Source organism: Vicugna pacos, chromosome 11, assembly GCF_048564905.1.
Source record: "Vicugna pacos chromosome 11, VicPac4, whole genome shotgun sequence".
NCBI lineage: Eukaryota > Metazoa > Chordata > Mammalia > Artiodactyla > Camelidae > Vicugna > Vicugna pacos.
The window spans coordinates 27,438,877-27,458,916 of record NC_132997.1 but is presented as its reverse complement, the minus strand read 5'-3'; the positions used below and the strand labels follow the sequence as shown (position 1 = coordinate 27,458,916).

The 20,040-nt window shown below is 47.5% G+C and overlaps 1 protein-coding gene across 1 annotated transcript in view; it reads left to right on the top strand.

Annotated features, from left to right (window-relative positions):
- The window catches only part of GALNT2 (polypeptide N-acetylgalactosaminyltransferase 2), a 185,992-nt gene that overhangs the window by 87,957 nt on the left and 77,995 nt on the right, over nucleotides 1-20,040 (top strand). Inside the window, exon 2 of the mRNA XM_072970972.1 lies at nucleotides 14,643-14,736. Coding sequence (XP_072827073.1) covers nucleotides 14,643-14,736 — 94 coding nt within the window. The remainder of the gene's footprint in view (nucleotides 1-14,642; nucleotides 14,737-20,040) is intronic.

The window sequence follows — 20,040 nt, the reverse complement described above, 5'->3', positions numbered from 1 at the left end:
GGCATCGTGGACAGAGCGTGACTCTGGGTGAATCTGACCCGGCTGTGACCCTGGTGCCCCCCCCTGCCTCTTTGCTGCTTGCCCTTGATTCTGTCTCTTTGGCTCTCAGTTTTCTCATCTTAGAAATGGGACATCACTACTGTCCCCGAGGTTGCCGGGAAGAATGACAGGTACACACACGCAGCCGCTCTGCCGTTCCCCGCACACTGGGCGCTCCCGGGGGATGTCATTTCCACAGAGGGGGCGTCACTGTCATTGTCATTCCTGTCCCCCCATGTTCTGCGTCGAGTCGGGGATGGGCAGCCTGGGGAGAGAGTGTGCTGTGATTTCTCTGCACGTAGTTGCTGGTGAACTCAGCCCAAGGGACCAGCGTGCCCTTCAGTTTAGAAGATGAGTGCCAACCATGGCCACAAGCACAGGAGATCAACTTGGTCTTTTGCTGACCAGTTTCTTGGAAGAAACACTCAGCAGGCAAAGAGATGGACACAGAGGAGGTAGGCCTGTCAGAGCTGAATGCGGGAGCGCCGAGCCCTGCTCAGGACAGCACACCCTCTCCGGGCCCTTTCTCCACTGCCAGGGGGAGGGGAGGCCTCCCTGGCTTCTGGGATGGTGCCTCCACCTCACACCTCAGAAGCAGGTGCAGCCTCACACCTGCGTCTAGAAGCGGCCCCTGTGGCACCTTGGACAGCGTTCTCGCCTCAGGCCAGGTGTGGGCCTCGTGCCCTCACGATGTGCAATGGTGCATGGGTTTGAACTTCCAACCTAAACACGTCTGTTAAAATTTATTATTCGTGAAGGTAATTTAAACATGTGTCAGGAAGTTTGAGAAGTAGAGACAACACTCATCATTTTCCACTCTCAACACAGCCATTTTTCGTTTAGTGCATTTCATTCCAGACTAATCCATATGGATACTTTTTTTAATAGCTTGTTTTATTGTGTACATAAAATTTTGTCTCCTGCTTTTCCATTTGAAGTATTATATGCATTTTGCATATGGTTGTGTAAGCTTGGTCATTATAATTTTAATGGCTGCATAATATTCTTTCGAAGAGCTGTAATGTAATTTAACTAACCTCTTGTTGGTGAATATTTAAGTTTCTTCGTCTTTTTCTCTTATGAACAATGCTGCAACACCGATGTGTGGAATTTGTTCCTTAGTTTGGGTTAGTTCATGAGGATAAATTCACGGAAATGAAATTTTTCTGCCCTTTTAAAGGGTACGTGTCTTTCCCGTTCTTGGTACGTGGTGCCAGGTTGCTTTCCAGTCAAGTTCAACCAATTTACAGTCTATCCTTTTGGTTTTAAATAAGATGGCGAAACATCTGTAGCCCATGTTGTAATAGCACATACTGGAATTGTGTAGAAAATGTCCCAAGCAGAGAATGGACGTTCAGATAAGTGTGTCAGAGGTAAAAAATCGAGCCGCTTGTCCCTGACCGGGACCGTCCGTCTTGTCCCCGGACAGAACACAGAGGGAGGGGGGCTCCCGTGCCAACAGCACGCCCAGAGCCTGCTGGCGGCAGGTGCCTGGCGGGGCTGGGCTGTCCCTGCTCCTGGGGGCAGGTCTCTCTGTGCTGAGTCCTGCTACACGTCGCTGTCTTCAGGGGTTGGAAGGGAACGCTCCACCCGGCTTCTGGAATCTGATCTAAATAACCTTCCAGGAAGAGAGCTTGGAGCCGTGGGGGGAAAAAAATTTTGGAACAGGCTCAGGTGGAATCCAGGCTCTGGTGGTACCACATCAACCCGCAGGTGTTCACTGATCTGTCAGAAGGGCTCACGACGCCTGAGTATTCTCTTGGCACGAATCCGTTGTGAACGAGGAATCTGTAATTAATGAAATAAAGACCTTCTGAGAGAAACAGACTGAGGACAACTCTTCTGGGGTTTTGGGATAATATCCACATAGCAAATAGCCGTTGACCTCTAAATCAAGAGAATGTTGGGTTTTGGGGGGGCTATGGGGAAAGGTAATTAGGTTTATTCATTGCTTATCTATCTAATGGAGGGACTGGGGGTTGAACCCAGGATCTCGTGCATGCTAAGCACGCACTCTACCACTGAGCTATCCCCTCCCAATCCCCAAATGAAGAGAATGTTAATGAGAACATGTAAATTTTCAGTTAAGAAAAATGCTGTAAGGTTCCTGTGTACTGCTGCTCATTTGCTAGAAACCTCAGAAAATTTCTCTGCCCTCCCACTGAGGTGCTTGGGAGTTTATTTTCCTTGGTTATTGCTGATGTTCATTTTCTGAGATGTGCCTCATACACAGTGTTTCTGGTCCTCCAGACACATTCAATAATTTTCTTAAAAAAAAAAAAGAATCCGCATGGTCACCTTTGTGTTACCTGCAGACCTTGACATGAATTATCAGATATTTTTCAAACACCTGCTCAGCCTCGGCCTGGCCTTGACCGTGGACACGTGCTGGGTGCTCTGCCTGCTTCTCTCCAGGGCTGTTCTGGGAAAGTTTCCTCCCCTCCCTGACTTCCCCACATCTTCCCTTTTCCCCGCAGGCAGGTCTCTCTGATTCCGATTGCATCAGAAGAGAAGTGAGTTGACATCTATGTTGTACGCAAACTGAGACTGTTCCCTTTGAAGAGCAGGTGGGGTTCACTGCAAGGGTGGGAAAGAGGTACCGCATCTGCCTGGGTGGGCAGCTGTGAGGAGTAACAAGGTAACACCAGCGCCTGTTCCTGGCCTGGCGGGTGTTCAGTGAATGACAGGCACCCCCACTCCCACTTGGTGGGGGCTCCTGGGCTGAGCGCTCAGGAATTTCTGACTCTGTGATGATTTGTGATTAGAGAAGGGGGAAGCTTAATTACAAATTGTTCATTTTGTTGCTGGCCCTGGGCTCTCTGGGAGCCCTTAGTCCATCATTCTAGGACCTACTTTTCTCCTGGAGATGCTCTTCACAGACTCAGGATCTGGTGTCCATGGAGGAGTCCTACCCATCTTTTCCTGCAGCCAGTTGTGACTTGCGTGGTCACAGCAGAGCGAGGAAGGGACAATCAGTGTTACGGACCTTGGGGCCCCTGGTGGGAGGGATTTAATCAGTGAATGCAGTGCAAGGTGGCGGCACCTAGTGGTGACAGCCTGGCATTGCAGCCCAGTTCTATGAGACCTGCGCCTGGGAGCCCAGGACAGGTGGGGAAGCAGCTTTGCTGGGACATTGACCTTGAAGCCAGGGTGCTGCCGAGCCTGGAGGGAGCCTGGAGGTGGCTGAGGGGGCGAGGCGGGGCGGCGTGGGTGTGGCGTCTGGAGGCAGTGGGGAGATCGTGGCGGTACGAGGCCGGCGAGGATGCCCCCTGCCTCTCCCTGCAGCGTGGCTCAGTGCCCTGCCGGGTGACTGCCCGCTGAACCTCTCTCCTGCCACTTCTCCCCTCATCTATTGGGAATTATTATTTTTTAATAATTAAAAAATTGACTTATGCATAAGTCACGGGGGAAACTTTTCTAAGACTTTTTGGGAGGGTTGGGGGGTTTTTGGTAAAGAGACATTTTCTGGTCAAGTTCATCGTGCCTGTAAAGTAAGAGAAGCCGCTTCAGCTAGTGTTGAGAATCCCAGAACAAGAAGAGGAGCAGCAGTTAAGAGGGGGCTTTGCCCAAGACCCCCTCACAGGAGCAGCCCTTTCTCTCTTTACAGGAAGAAAGAGGTGGGATCAGGGCTCGTGATGAAGAATGAGGCCAAAAATGGCTCCTTAAAATGGCAGGTGCTCAGTTAACCTCTGGGCTCTCATCCCATCACCGCAGACCTGTGCATCCAGGGGCCTGCTGCTCTGGCCTTCGGGAATCTTTAGGACCCGGTCCAAGAGCCGTCTTGCTTCATAAATGCTTGTTACAGAACAAGGAATTAAGGGAAAGTGGCACATGAACAGCCTGCCTTGTGCTCCCCCAGCTCCGGGCCACCTGCTGCCTTGGTCGCCTCCTGTGGGCCCACAAGTTTAGGATGGATTGATTGCTCTCAAAAAGCAGATTGTGGCACGAGAGAGATTGCTCCTGGGTGTGTGTCTCCTTGCAGGACTGGTTTAAGACCGGCAAATGCTGATTGACCCCTTAGTTCCCTGAAGGGCGAGGAAGTGGAGAGGGCTTAAAATTGCCCTTGAAAATGGACAGACAGCGTGGACATACGCGGTTGATAGGTGTTGGCTCAGCAGTGTTTGATGTAATTATTTGTGTAAATAAGATCTAGGCACATATTTTATTTGGAGAACAGTTTTCGGTTTACAGAAAAAAATGAGCACCTAGCACAGAGTTTCCATACAGCCCCTCCCCAGTTTCCCATATTGTTAAAGAACTAATATTGATAATGTTCTGATTGACTAGGGCTCCTGGCTGATTCAGGTTTCCTGAGTTTTTCCCTAGTGTTCTTTTTCTGTGCCAGCACCCTATCCAGGTACCACATTTCATTTAGCCATCCTCTGTGTTGGGACTCCTTGCCTGTGACAGTTTCTCAGCCTCCCTTGATTTTGATGACCTTGACTGTTTTAAGGGGGCCTGGTCAGGGATTTTGTAGAATATCCCTCATTTGGGGTTTGTCTGATGGTTTTCTCATGATGAGACTGGAGTTACGGGTTTGGGGAGGAAGACCACAGAGATGACATACGCGCAGATTTGAACGAGTCAGAGGGTGAGCTAATTATGGGGTGGAAAGAAGGAAGTTTAGTAGCCGGGGTGGCATAATTAAAAGGGGTAAAGGCTGGATCTTTCGAATGGGAGAAGTCATGTTACATGCCCTCAGTGATGGGACTGAACATCCAACTCGTGCGACGCCTTGTGGTTCAACAGGGACTTGCCAGTTACATCATTTCAGGGGTGGGAGAGAGGTGTTTTTAAGTTTCCATGTTACATATCGGGAAACGGAGTCCCAGAGCAGCATCTGGGCAGCCTAGGGTGATGGAGATGGGCCGGGACCACTTGCCAGGCCAGTGGCACGTGTCCAGACCTTGCCTCCTCGTACACCACGTGTCAATTTTCTAGATCAAGCAGGCTGTGTCACCGTGGCCATCTCATCTGTGCGGCCCCCAGGATTCAGACCGGAGGATTGTCACTAAATGAAGGCAGCTGGCTGACGGAGTAGGCAGCAAGCTGCAGGTGGGGCACCAGCCCCCCTGCTTGTTAGAAAAGTCAAATAGCGGAGGATCAGTAACTGTGTTATTGCAGCTCTTGACTTCTGTTCAAATGATTGTTACAGCTCCCAAGCATCCAGCAGCTCCGTGGTGTTTCTCACAGCCCGCTTTTCTCCGAGGGCAGACAGTGAAACAAGCAAAGCGATGACCTTTATCATAACAGACGTTTTATTTGTGAGCAAGTGATTCCGTATGAACCCACAGTGGACACGTGCCCTCTTCGCATCTTAGCAACGTTGAGTTTCACAGACCAAGCAGGAGGAAGGACTGTAAAACTTTTAAGTCCATCAGTGAGGCCACTGATTCTGAACTCTGTACCTTAAAGCTGCCTGGGGAGCTTCTAGGAACCACCCAAGGTCTGGCCCTGTGCCCAGACGTTGTGATGAAGCGGGATGGGGCGGCCCAGGCCCCCGGAGGGAGGCAGGAGGCTGGCCTTTGCGCCTTGCCCCCTCACTTGCTGCACGGCCCAGGTCCGGATTCTTCAGCCTTCATCTCTGGCTGTGACCCAAGTAGAGGCTGGCTCCTGGGAGCTCACTCCTCCACCTTGTTCCACCAGCTCTTCCCTCAGTGGTGGAAGCGGGCGGGGTGGGGGATGTGCTCGCCCCTGCCCCGCACAGGGTGCGAGTTCAGAAGCCCTTGAGGGACTGAGCCCAGCCAGGGTCTGGCCTCTAAGGGACATTGTACCCCCTTCCTGTTCCAGTGACGCCGAGGAGGGAAGACAGCATTCTTCCTCCTAAGCTGAGTCGCTGTTTCAGTGGGGACTTTTATTTAGAAGCAGAAACCCGTCGTCTTTTATAAAAGCACAGATGTCAGTGTCTGCAGACTCCAGGCTCTGGTTTTTGGAGAAGTTTGGCCGAGGTTGGGTGACCTGATGCCTCACCTGGCTCACGGGCCCCCCTCTCAGCACCCAGCCTTCTATTCTCAGGACCCTCTCCCAGTGAGCGACAACTGCCTTTGTCAGCAGGCTAGTGGGTTACATGCCCTGTTTAGAAAGTAGAAGCTTAAGACTTACCATACGATCACACAGTCCCACTCCTGGGCATATATCCAAAAAGATACGGGCACCCCAATGTTCACAGCAGCACTATTTACAATAGCCAAGACATGGAAACAATCTAAATGTCTATTGACAGATCACTGGATAAAGAAGTTGGGGTATATTTATACAATGGAACACTACTCAGCCATAAACAAATAATAAAATAATGCCATTTGCAGCAACATGGATGGACCTGGAGAATGTCATTCTAAGTGAAGGAAGCCAGCAAGAGAAAGACAGATACCATATGATATCACTTACATGTGGAATCTAAAAAAGACAAACAAACTTGTTTACAAAACAGAAGCAGACTCACAGACATAGAAAGTAAACTCATGGTTACCAGCGGGGGAAGCGGGTGGGAAGGGATAAATTGGGAGTTGGAGATTTGCAGATACTGACTACTGTAGAGCACAGGGAACTATATTCAATATCTTGTAACTTCTGGTGAAGAAGAATATGAAAACGAATATATGTATGTTCCCATATGACGGAAGCATTGTGCTACACACCGGAAATTGACGCAACGTTGTAAACTGAATATACTTCAATAAAAATACATGAAAAATAAAATAAAATAGGAAGACAAAAAAAAAAAAGGAGAAGTTTAGATAGTGACACCTTCTATTAGCCTTTTTTTATCCTCTGGTAAGACAGATAATTCCCCTGCCCCACCTGGTGGGGATAAGAAACAGCGAGCAGTCTGCGTGGCTCTGCCCTGGTCACTTTACGGTGAGAAGGGAAATGAGATTGGGAGGCCTTGGGTTTTAGCTGGAAACTCAGTCCACTCTTGAAAATTTGCTTTCAAGCACACCGTTTATTAGTTTTCAGGGTCTTCGCTTGGCAGGTGCACCCAAGAAATGGGCTGTGGAACTAGAAAGGACCACATCTCTGTAACAAATCTGACAACCTTGGCCTTTGCCCTCCTCCCCCAAACTGGAAGATTTGCTGTATGGAGCGGATGTGGTGGGGGTAATCACAGAACAGCCATTAAAGAGCAGCGAAGAGGAGACGGTTGATGGGAAAGGAATCGAGTAGTCAGTGAGATGGTATTTTTGGTAACCTGACCCGCCCCTGCGCATATGGTCTAGTCGGCTGAAAGCATCTCACGGCGACAAGATGTATTTCAGTACGGGAAGAGCGAAACAACCTGTTTATTTTCTGTTTTCCTCCGCAGTGGTATTTTTGCTGTTGTTAACAAATGTAACATTAGGCATTTAAATTTGTGAAGGCGGCCTTTGACGGTTTAGCAGTAGGCATGTATTCTTTTTTTGTTTTTTTTGTGGTTTTTTTCCCCTTTTTTCTGCAAAAATCTCCGGGGTGGTTCTTATTTTGCCTCTCTGACCGATGAGAAGGGAAGGCACTGGAGTTTGTAACCGAGACGTTTATTCTTTCTGATCTAGTTGTATGTGTGCGGCACGTTTACTTGGTGGTGTTTCATAACTCAGACGTGTTACTCTGCGGTGATAGACTTTATATTGGAATGTGGATAAGAGGTCAGTGTGAGATGAAATGACTGTTTTTCACTGCACAGACTTGCCTTTTCTGTGACTCAGCCCTTGGACTCGCTTCCCCTCGCCGCCCCCGCACGTGAATGACGGAGCAGCAGGGTTCTGTCTACCTGTGGAATGTTCCGGCCTCTCCTCTGCCGCGGTCAAGCCTGTGACACTGGTAGATGTAGTGGTTGTAGAGAAGGTTCCCCTGCCCCGTGACCATCCTCCTCTTGGGACATGGATTCTGGGTCCCCTCCTGTTGCTGACTGACTTGCAGTGAATGGATGTGGAGGTGTGGCAGTTTGTGGTTTCCAAGACCAGGCCTGGTGTCCTCCTCTCGCCTCATCTGTCTCTTCTCCCCTCCTCGGTCACTGGCTCTGGGGGAGGCCGGCTGCCATGCTGGGGGACGCTCAGGCAGCCCTGGGGCTCCAGCCAACAGCCCTGCCAGGGCGCCATCCTCGAGGCAGCCCCTTGGCCCCAGTCAGACCTTCAGGTCGGGGGGCAGCCCTGGCCAGCAGGTTGGCTGCAGCCTCGTGAGGGACCCCGGGCCAGTACCATCCCAATTCTTGATCCTCCAGAGCTGTGTGGGATAATGAATGAGGATTGTTTTAATTTGCTGAGTTCTAAGGGAGTTTGTTTGGGGGCAGTTGATAACACAGTGTCACCCGGCCCTTTGGATCACTCATCTGGGACATGAAGGGTCGGACTTGTGCCCTTAGCAAGTTGGTGGCAGGCTGTTGTGCCTGCTAGGCTGCTCCGCCCACCAGCTGGACCCTCTGCTCCCCCCGCTCCGCCCTTCCCACCTCCGTACCTCGGACCAGAGCATCCCTCACGGCCCCTCCCTCCTCAGCCACGGGCACGTTGTCTCTGGCAGAAACCAAGCCCACGTTTTACTTATTTCCTCTTATTTTGAAACAGAGACTGATCATGCTTGGAATATAATAGGGAAATAGTCTTTTAATAACGAAACCTGTGTCTGCACTGAATTCACTTTCATAACTATTCAGTAAACCAGCCTCCTTGGGATTTACTGTTTCTGAAAGTACGGTCATTTTGTGAAAAGCCATTGGTCTTTTTAATAAAAAAAAAAAACCAGACAATCACAGTTTTGGCAAGGATGTGGAGAAATTGGAAACCTCATACGTTGCTAGTAGCCCTGTGAGACGGTGCAGACTCTCTGACCACAGTCTGACGGGTCCTCAAAGAGTTAAACACAGAGTTGCTGTAAGACCCAGCTGGTCCACTGGTAGGTTTACACTGAAGAAAACAAAAAGCTTGGGTTCGTTCAGAAGCTTGTCTATAAATGTTCATAGCAATGTTATTCATAATAGCCAAAATGTGGTAACAGCCCAAATGTTCATCAACTGATGGATAAATAAAATATGGTATATCGGGGCGTGGGAGGGGGGAGTCATTGCTCTTTTACGACTTAGAAATAGGATGGACTGGGGCTGCCGTACCCTTTAGTTACAGTAGATAAATAGACACCGCGCCGTCGTTAATTTTCATTTGATTTCACTCAGGGCCTGATTTAATTCCATTTGTGTTTCAGGCAATAGACTGCTTCTGCGGTATGCGTTTGTAAGAATAACGCATTTCTTGAGCTTTTGGACTGAAAACCAACCAAACTGAAATACCCAGTAATCACCACCACCAGGTTAGGCAAGTTAGTGAGCAGGAGGGCAGGAAGTCCGCAGCGTCTGGATGGGCCAGATGGCAGCTCACGCGCGAGGAGAGTCTCAGTGTGGTGGCGGAGGCTCTCTGGGTCTTCCTGGAGGTTGCATGTGGGTGCGTTGGATGCTGTGGCCCAGGGGGTGTAGTCGAGCGGGGCAGCAGTGTCCTGTCAGGCTGGTCGGCAGAGAATCCTAGACCTCCGGTGAAGTTCCCTGACAGAATCCAGTCTTCAGTTAGAACCAGCGAGCCCACCTGGTCTGCGTTCGTCTGAAGCCCGTCTGTGTGTGGGCTCGTCATTACATGTTCAGCGTCAGCATCCCTCTGGGGGCAAGAAGGGCAAAGTGGAGATGGGGACGGCTCCCGGGAAATAAAGCAGACTTACTCATGCCAGGCGTTGAATCCTCTGCAGCTTTTGGCCCAGCATCAAGCCACATCATGACTCCTCTGATATCAGCAGTGTATCTGTGTCCCTGAAAAAGAAGCCCTGTCTGTCACTGCGTCAATTTTCTTAACATGTTTATTTTAAACATATCAGTTGTAGCACGTCCTGGATACCAGAGGATACTGGGCAAGGGAGCGTCTCTATGCTTTTGTATCCAGTGCATTTCCATTTTTAAACGGCGCCTCCACTGGTGTAAATTAGTCTCATAATGCATGTAAATGTCTGGGAGGGGGACTGTTGTCATGAAAAGCTTCCACTGCAAAGTGGGTGAAGCTGGTAATAGCAATCTGAATGAACAGGGTGAGGATTTTTTTTTCAACTGCATTAATTGTCGAGCAGTTATTGGAAAGATCACCGCCATGCTTGGTGCTATAGGGATACAGAGAAACGTGGCAAAGCCCTCCATCCTCATGGCTGGTACCTGCAGCGCTGCTGGTACCCACCGTGCGTGGGAAAGGCAGACAGTGTGGTAAGTGCTCATGTGTGGACCTGCCGCGCAGGGACCCCAGGGGACCTCCGGGCACTTAACCAACCCAGCGTCTCATCGTTAGAGAAGGCAGGCCACTTACTGAGACCCCCAGGATCCCTGGCAAAGCTGCGGGACCGGAGGCCCTCAGTCCCAGGCCAGGGCTCTTCCCACCGTGCTGCGTGTCCTACTTGTCCCTGGAATGTTGGCGTCTCCCGCGCCCCGGACCCTTTCTCACTCAGCTCACCCCGACCCCTGGCCGTGGTCACTGTCACGCTCAGCTGTAGCTGTGAGTGCCCCATGCCTCTCCAGAGCTCCAGGTGTGTGTGCTCCATCTGTTTTCCAGATGCCTCTTGGTATCCCGTATAACCCCAGCATTTCCCAAAGACTCACCTTTACCTCCTGGCACCGCCCCCCCCCCAGGACTCTCCCATGTTTCTGATGGGTGAGTGTCACCCCGTCCATGAACCATCCAGGTCCGAAGCCATCTCTGATTGGTCCATCCTCCTCCCTCCCGCCTCCCAGCGGTGCCGCCTCCTCCTCACATCCCAGGACTGCCCGGAGCCGGCTGGGCCCCCCACTCCACCCCCGACCACCCGCTGCATCCCTCCGGTCCTCTCTTGTCCTTCCAGTCTCTCCATACACCACAGCCAGAGTCACGTTTCTAGAACATGTCTCAAGTCTCAGAGCATCTTGTGACTTCCATGGCTTCCTGTTTCCCACCTTTCACTGTGTCCTCATTTTTCCTGTCAGGCTCGTTCTGGGCCCCCTCCAGCCTCTGCGGAGGGGTCACTTCCTGGGCACGGGCTCTGGGCACCATCCTGCCAGGTATGTCCGTCCCGCCAAGGTGAGCCTGCCCAGTTCCCACCGCCCGCTCAGTGCTCCCCTGACATCCAGCGAAGGTGGCGGGTCAGGGTGACAAGAAAAGAGTGGGGGTGACAGGTATGCGGCCAGGTGAGCCGTAGACGGCAGGTGGGTTGTGCACGGGCACCGTCTCAGCCGTGAATCTGTCAGCCATCCTGGACTAGGAGAACTGATGGTGACGTGTTCTGAGCGGAAGGGTTAACACGCCGTTTGTGTTTCCCTTGGGCTGTCTTGGTGCTGGAAGGGATGCTGTCTTATCTGAAGGCAGGGCAGTGGAATGACTGAGACCAGTGCTAAATCCCCTGGAGTTCAACTCTAGCCCCATCACGTACTTTGTGTTACTTAGAGGTTTGGTGCCCCAGCTTCCTCATCTGTAGGATGGGGTAGTAATAGCGTCGTAAGGAAGATGAATGGGAGCACGGCGCCCAGGATGGGGCTCGGCACCCAGTTAGTGCCCCGTGAGCGTGAGCCCACGGGAGGTGCTCCCCCCGCTCCTCATTCCACACTAGGAGCAGGTAATGAGCATGGAAATTTGCAGTTTTTGGTGGAGAGTCCAGAATGACCTTTGTGAATGACCACCTAGAAACATATTCTTGGATTTTTATGACATTGTGAGAATCAGGCTCTTGTAACTTGGTTCAGACTGGGCCCTGGGGTGCCATTCCCATTCTGATTTATAAAGGGCCACCTTGAACTGCTTGCCCGCTGTGCGGCCTGGACAATTTGCTCATCCTCTCTGATCTTCTGTGTTCCCACTGTCAGATAGGAATTATAAAATGGCACGGTTGTTGCTGGGATGAGAAGGTACCCATATGCAACGCCTGGTGCCAAGGAGGCGTTCCTAAGTAGACTTAGCACCCTCTCTCCTGCTGGGACTTCGCGATGCCCTGGTCGTATGGCGGGTCCTCCTCTCTGGCCTTAGTTTCTTGGTGGGCACGGTTCATCGGGAGGGGGAAGGCAGGTAAAGGGGTGTTACAGATGGAGTGTTACAGTCCATCTTGTTTGTGTGAAGACGGAAACATTTATTTCCTAAGAAAACATTTCTGGTTGGCTTGTACATGTCAGTTTGGTGAACACTACAGCAAATGCCTTGATTCTTACAAGTAGAAAATAAGACTAGAATCCTTGGCCCGCCAGCAATGTTCACTTTTGATTGTATCTTATTACAAAGTCAAATGGTGTGGTGCATGAGCCATGGCGGGTAGTAGACCAGATGTCTGCAGGAGAGAGCGAGCCATTGGCCACAAGACGTTACAAGCAAGCTACAAAATAAAAATTAATAAGCCTGGTTGAAAGTCTACACAGCATGACTCTGGTAGCCTCGTTACTTGCTGGATTTAGTGTTCACATGTTTCCTTATACTGAGAAAGCAGAGAGTAGGTCATATTCTCTCGCTGCCTCCTGGTTGCCAAGACTGCCTTGAGATCTCTGCCAAGAGTAAAGTGAAAGTTTGTCTATAGCCAAATAATCTCAAAGGCTAAATTATAAATTGACTTTGAAATTGTTTTGCAGCAAAAAGTATTTAAATCGAGATAAAGATGCATTTCAATACATTTGTTACGCTGTGGGATAGGATGTTCGAAAGTCACAGCACTTGGGGCAACTGGAGGCCTGAGAAGGGCTGGTGAACGGGTGGGTGGGGTGGGACCTCGCAGGGCGGGGCATTCCTCGCCAGCACCCCGGGTCTGCACGGAGTAATCCTCGGGGTGCACGCCCCTCCCCGCCCCCATGATGTCCCTGATGGCCTTGGTGCAGGAAAAACGGATGTGGGGTTAAAGGAGAGCCGTGTCCCAGGTCTCGGTGGAGTCCCTGGGACGTGCCCCGCCAAGTGTGGGTCCTTGGCTTCGCGCAGGAAAGAATTCAAGAGTGAGTCACAATTTAGTAAAGGTAGATTTATTTAGAGAGATACATCGAAAAGCAAGAGAAAGGCCATGAGGCGTGGGGGTTGGGTGCTCAGAGTAGACACTCCATGGACAGAGTGCGGGCCGGCTCCAAGAAGAAGGGAGCGAGAGGCCGCCAGGTGTGGTGGTGCGAGTTTTTACGGGCTCGGTAGCTTCACACGCCTACAGGTGGGACCATTCCAACTACCCTGGGGAAGGGGCTGGGATCCCAGGAATTGGGCCCCTGCCCACTCTCTGACCTTTTGTGGCTAGCCTTGGGACTGTCATGGCGCCTGTGGACGTGTCATTTATCATGCTGATACATTACAGTGGGCGCATAACGAAGCTCAAGGTCTAGAAGTCAAACCTACCAACTTAATCCTCAAGGCCAACTGGGGGTTGAATCGTCCACCACTTTGGTGTTAATTGCTGTCAGTCCTTGAACGGCTGTGCCTGCCCCCTTCCCTCCTGTCTCAGCCTGGCTGGGATAAACCAGCAGAAGCCACTGGAGGAAAAGCTGGCCTCCAGGAGAGGAAGTTAAGGCACAGTTTCTCTTTCATTGCTCTACCTTGGGAGTAAAAATGCAGATTTTTGGCAGAGCAAGTTGCTTTTGGGGAAAAAAATGTATGACTTGGCCCAGCCGCCAAGGATTACTCTTCCTGAGGATCTCACTTTACATTGTTGAGCCCAGAACGTCCCCAGCCGCCCACTTCTGCACAACACGCAGCCCACGCTGGTCTGGAGGGAGGCTGGTGGAACAAACCCGAACAGAACTGGTGGGTTCCCCGCCCCTCTACCCCAGAGGGCTTGATGCTGCCAAGATCCTGATGGCATCTCCCCCGGAGAAGCGGCCAGCGGCCAGTGCTTGGCTCACACAAGTCCATGTGGGGAAATTACTAGCCATGGGGTATTCCTGATGTGGGTCAGATACAGAAATCTTTCTTTTTGTATTTGCAGAAATCAGATCCCAAGTGGCTGAAAAGTATATTTAGCTCTGTGGTCATGGAGTTGTTATTTAGTTTGATTAATGTTGCTAGATTAGAGTAAGTTGTTTGCACAGATGAGTTGAATAAATTCTTCCAGAGCTTCTATCTTATTCTGGTTTCACATTAAGCCCTTAATTTGCAGCTCTGTTCCTTTGGCAGTCCTGTTAGGGTGAGCCAGGGGGAAACTTGGCCATCCTGTCCCCTCCCTTCCTCTGCTGTCATTCAGTGGAGTTAAATCATTTAACAATCTCTGGGAAGAGCTCCCTGGGGCCCCAAGGGCGAACCTGGTCCTGGGATGTCTGGAGCCCTACCCTGATTTTAATTTAACCACTATTGAATTCTTTTATTTAATTCGCCTTCCCTATCTCCCCTCCCCACCTTCACGGACCTTCAATGCCCTGGGAATTTCCACAGTATTTCTTTCCATAGATATGCAATATGAATAGAAAATGAGAGAAATGCGAATCCTTCCATGGAAAGGTCATAGCCACACTTCTCTCCTTGTGTCTCCCACGCTGAGCGGTCTGGGGTGAGGTCCAGCAGGTGGGAGCAGTCTCGCCATCACTGCGTCCCCAGGGCCCACTGGCAGCAGACTTGGTGTTTATTGAACTGATGATGGAGGCGTGCTTCAAGGTCCTGTCAACTCATTTGGTGTCTTTGCTCCCCCAGGAGGACTGGAATGAAATTGACCCGATTAAAAAGAAAGACCTTCATCACAGCAATGCAGACGACAAAGCTCAAGGCGTGGAGACCCTCCCCCCAGGTACTGCAGCAGCGGGCAGGGCCCCGGCCAGCCTCGGGCTGCTGGTGGTGGTGGGGACACTGTCTGGCCTTCTGATCGCAAGTATGCTGAATGTGGCATTTTGAGCACATGCTTGTGGGGTGGAGAATGGGTTTCCTAGGGTGATGTTTTGTTGTCCTTAGCGGGCAGTAGAATGAGTTTACTGGGAGGTGACCAGAATTTCTTGAAAGAAAAAAATCGAATGAAATAAAAAATACAGGATGGTAGGTATTGGTTCATAGATTTTTTTTTTTTTAAACAGACTTGATTTTTTTTAGAGGAGTTTTAGGTTCTCAGCAAAACTGAGCAGAAAGCACACGGCTTTCCATGCACCGCTGCCCCCACACAGGCGCAGCCTCCCTGGCCGTCAGCATCCCACCAGAGTGCTGCATTTGTTACAGTCAGTGAACCAACACTGATACATCGTCATCACACGAGCCGTAGTTTACACTGGGATTCACGCACGGCGTACATTCGGTGACATCAACCCAACACTACAGTATCACACAGAATAATTTCACTGCTTTCAGAATCCTCTGTGCTTCTCCTGTCCAGCCCTCCCTCCCCCCAATCCCTGGCAACCACTGATCCTTTGACTGTCTCCGTGGTTTTGCCTTTTCCAGAGTGTCACATAGTTGGAATCATATAGTACGCAGCCTTTTCAGACTGGCTTCTTTCACTTCGTAACGTGCCTCGGGTGTTAATCCACGTCTTTTCACGGATTGCTAGCACTTTTGTTTTTAGTGCCACATAACATTCCACTGCGTGGATGTATCACAGTTTATTTACCCATTCACCTCCTGAAGGACATCTTGGTGGCTTCCAAATTTTGGCAGTTATGAATACAGCTGCTGTAAACATCTGTGTGCCAATCTTTAGTTCATCTGGTTAAATACCACGCAGTGTCCCTGCTGGATCACGTGGCAGGAATACATTTATTTTTACAAGAAACTGCCGAGCGGTCTTTCATTTTGCATGCCCCCCAGCAGTGGATGAGAATTCCTTCTCCTCCACGGCCTCACCAGCATGGGTGTTGCGTTGTTTTTCATTCTGGCCCCTCTAATAGGTTAGAAGTGGTAGCTCTTGTTGCTCTAATTTGCAGTTCCCTAATAAGTGCTCACATGATACTGAGCACTTTTTATGTGTTTAGCTGCCGTCTGTCAGACTTCTTTGTGTCTGGGTTGCTCAGGTCTTCTGCCCATGTTTTAATCAGGTTGCTCAGTTTCCAAATGCTGAGTTTTAAGAGTTCTTTGTGCATTTTGGACAACAGTCCTTTGTCAGATTATATCATTTGCAAATACTTTCTCTCAGTCTGTGGCTTGTCTTCTTCTTCTCTTGACAGTGTCTTCCCCAGAGCAGAAAATTTTAATTTTAATAAGGTTAAGCTTTATCAGTTCTTTCATTGATCATTGTGCCTTTGATGTATCTCAAAAGTCATCACCATACCCAAGGTCACCTAGAGTTTTTTCCTATGTTATCCTCTAGGAGTTTTATGATTTTGTGTTTTATATTTAGGTGTGTGATCCATTTGAGTTAATTTTTAAGAAGAATGTTGAATCTGTGTCTAGATTTTTTCTTTTTCTTGCATGTGGCTATCCAGTTGTTCCAGTCCTGTTTGTTGAAAGGCTGTCTCTGTTCCATTAGATTGCCTTACTCCTTTGTAAAAATCAGTTGGCTATATTTATTTGGGTTTCTTTCTGGACCTTCTCTTCTGTTCCATGGATTCACCTGTTTTTCCCCCAATACCTCATTGTCTTGACTGCTTTAGCTTTATATTAGGTCTTGAAGTTGAGTAATGTTACTCCTCCAACTTTGTTCTTCTCCTGTATCCTGTGCCTTTTCTGGGTTTTTGTTGTTGTTGTTGTTTTGTTTTGTTTTGTTGTCTATTCCGTATAAACTTTACAGTCAGTTTGCTGATGCCCACAAAATAACTTCCTGAGATTTTGATTTGGGTTGTGTTGAATTACAGATCAAGTTCATAAAAACTGACATCTTGACAATATTGTGTCTTCCTATCTGTGAACATGGAGTATCTCTCCATTTATTTAGTTCTTTTAAAATTTTTTCTTCAGAGCTTTATAGTTTTGCTCATAGAAATTTTATCCCTATTTTGTTAGACTTACACCAAAGTATTTCATTTTGAGGGGTGCTAATGTAAATGGTATTGTAGTTTCAATTTCACATTCTACTTGTTCATTGTTCATGTTTAGGAGAGCAATTGACTTCTATATATTTTCCTTGTGTCCTGCAGCCTTGCTATAATTACTTGTTAGTTCCAGGAATTTTTTGTTGATTCTTTCAGATTTTCTATGTAGACAGTTGTCTTCTGCAAACAGAGACAGTTTATTTCTTCCTTCTCAATCTATATTATACCTTTTGTTTCCTTTTCTTGTCTTCTGCATCGTGTAGGACTTCTAGTATGACATTGAAAAGGATTGGGAGGACATCATTGCCTTGTTTTTAGCAGGACAGCCTCTAGTTTCTCACCATTAAGTATGATGTTAGCTGTATGTCTTTTGTAGATGTTCTTTGTCAAGTTGGGGAAGTTTCCCCATTGTTGCCAGTTTGCTGAGAGTTTTTATCATGAATGTGTGTTGAAATTTGTCAAATGCTTTTCTTGACATCTATTAATATGGTCATGTGATTTTTTCCCCCTTTAACTATTTAATGTGGTGAATTACATTCATTGACTTTCATATGTTGAACCAATCGTGCATACGTGGAATGAATCCTATGTGGTCATGGTGTATAATTATTTTTATACGTTGTTGGATTCAGTTTGCCAATATTTTGTTGAGGGTTTTAGAGATAAGAGATACTAGTTTATAGTTTTCTTTTCTTACAGTATTTTTGTCTGTTTTGTTATTAGGGTAATGTTGGCCTCATAGAAAAAGTTAGGAAGTATTCCTTCTGCTTCTATATTCTGGAAGAGATTATAGAGAATTAGTATAACTTCTTCCTTAACTGCTTGGTGGAATTCATCAATGAAACCATCTGGGCCTGGTGCTTTTTGTTTTGGAAGGTTAATTATTGATTCAATTTTTTAAAATTAGGTACAGGCCTATTGAAATTGTTTGGTTTTGACTGACTTTTGGTGTCTTTCAAGAAATTGGTCAGGGGAGGGTGTAGCTCAAATGGTAGAGTGTGTGCTTAGCATGCATAATGTCCTGGCTTCAACCCCCAGTACCTACATTAAAAAAAAAAACCTAATAATAAATAAGTAAATAGATCTAATGACCCCCCCACCCAAATTTTTTTTTAAAAAAGATATAGAAAAAAAATTGGTCTATTCATCTAGGTTATCAAATTTTCAGGCTGAGAGGTGTCCATGGTATTGTTTATTATTCTTTTAATGTCCATGGGATCTGTACTGATGTCCTTTCTCTCATTTCTGATATTCTGATCTGTGTCTTCTCTCTTTCTCTTTCTTTTTTTAATTAACCTGGCTTGTGGCTCATTTATTTTGTTGATCTTTTCAAAGAACTAGTTTTGAGGGGTTTTTTTTCTATGTCTTAGATGTCTGTTGTAATTTTTATTATTTATTTTCTTCTGTTTACTTAGGATTTATTCTGCTCTGCTTTCTTCTAGTTTTCTGAAACAGAAGCTTAGATGACTGATTTCAGGTCTTCCCTCTTTTCCCATATTGCACTCAGTGCTGTCAGTTTCCCACCAAGCGCTGATCTCACTGCATTACACAAGTTTTGATAAGTTGTATTTTCGCTTTAGTTCAAACGTTTTTTAATTTCTCTGAGATTATTCTTTGACCCGCTGTTATTTAGAAGTATGTTGCTTAATATCCAATTATTTGGGGATTCTCCAGCTATCTTTGTTAACTGATTTTTAGTTCCACTGTGGTCTGAAAGCAGATGCTGTGTGATTTCTATTCTTTTAAATGTGTTAAGGGGTGTTTTATGGCCCAGAATGTTGTCTATCTTGGTAAATGTTCCAATGTGAACTTGAGAAGAATGTGTATTCGGCTGCTGTTGGCTGAAGTAGTCCATAGATGTCATTTCCATCCAGTTGGTGGATGGTAGTGTTGAGTTCAACTGCGTCTTAACTGATTTCCTGCCTGCTGGATCTGTCCATTCCTGAGAGAGAGGTGATGAAGTCTTTAGCAATAACAGTGGCTTCATCTGTTTGGCCTTGCAGCTCTGTCGGTTTTTGTCTCATGTGTTTTAATGCTCCCGATAGGTGCATACACATTAAGGATTCTTATATCATCTTGGAGAATTGACCCCTTTATCATTATGCATTGCCCTTCTTTATCCCTGGGAACTTCCTTGGTGTGAAGTTTGCTCTGTCTGAAGCTAATACAGCTCCTCCTGCTGTCTTCTGATAGCATTACGATGATACCTCTTTCTCCATCCCTTGACTTTTTTTTTTTTCAATTGAAGTACAGTCAATTACACTGTGTCAATCTCTGGTGTACAGCACAACGTTCCAGTTATGCGTATACATATGTATTCATTTTCATATTTTCTTCACTAAAGGTTATTACAAAATATTTAACATAGTTCCATGTGCTGTACAGAAGAAATTTTTTTAAAGTCTATTTTTATATATAGTGGTTAACATTTGTAAATCTCAAACTCCCAAATTTATCCCTTCCCACTTCCCTTCCCCGGTAACCATAAGATTGTTTACTATGTCTGAGTCTCTTTCTGTTTTGTAGATGAGTTCCTTTTTTTTTTTAAGATTCCACATATGAGTAATATATGGCATTTTTCTTTCTCTTTCTGTCTTCCTTCACTTAGAATGACTATCTCTAGGTCCATCCATGTTGCTGCAAATGGCATTACTGTACACTTTTTATGGCTGAGTAGTATTCCATTATATAAATATACCACAACTTCTTTATCTAATCATCTGTCGATGGACATTTAGGCTGTTTCCGTGTCCTGGCTATTGTAAATAGTGCTGCTGTGAACATTGGGATGCATGTATCTTTTTAAATTAGAGTTCCCTCCAGATATATGCCCAGAAGTGGGATTGCTGGATCATATGGGAGGTCTAGTTTTAAGTATTTTTGAGGAACCTCCATACTATTTTCCATCATGGCTGCACCAGTGAAGACATACAAATAGTCAATGGGCACATGAAAAAAAATGCTCAATATCACTAATTATCAGAGAAATGCAAATCAAAACTATAATGAGGTATCACCTCACACCAATCAGAATGGCCATCATTCAAAAGTCCATGAACAATAAATGCTGGAGAGGGTGTGGAGACAAGGGAGCCCTCCTGCACTGCTGGTGGGAATGCAGTTTGGTGCAGCCATTATGG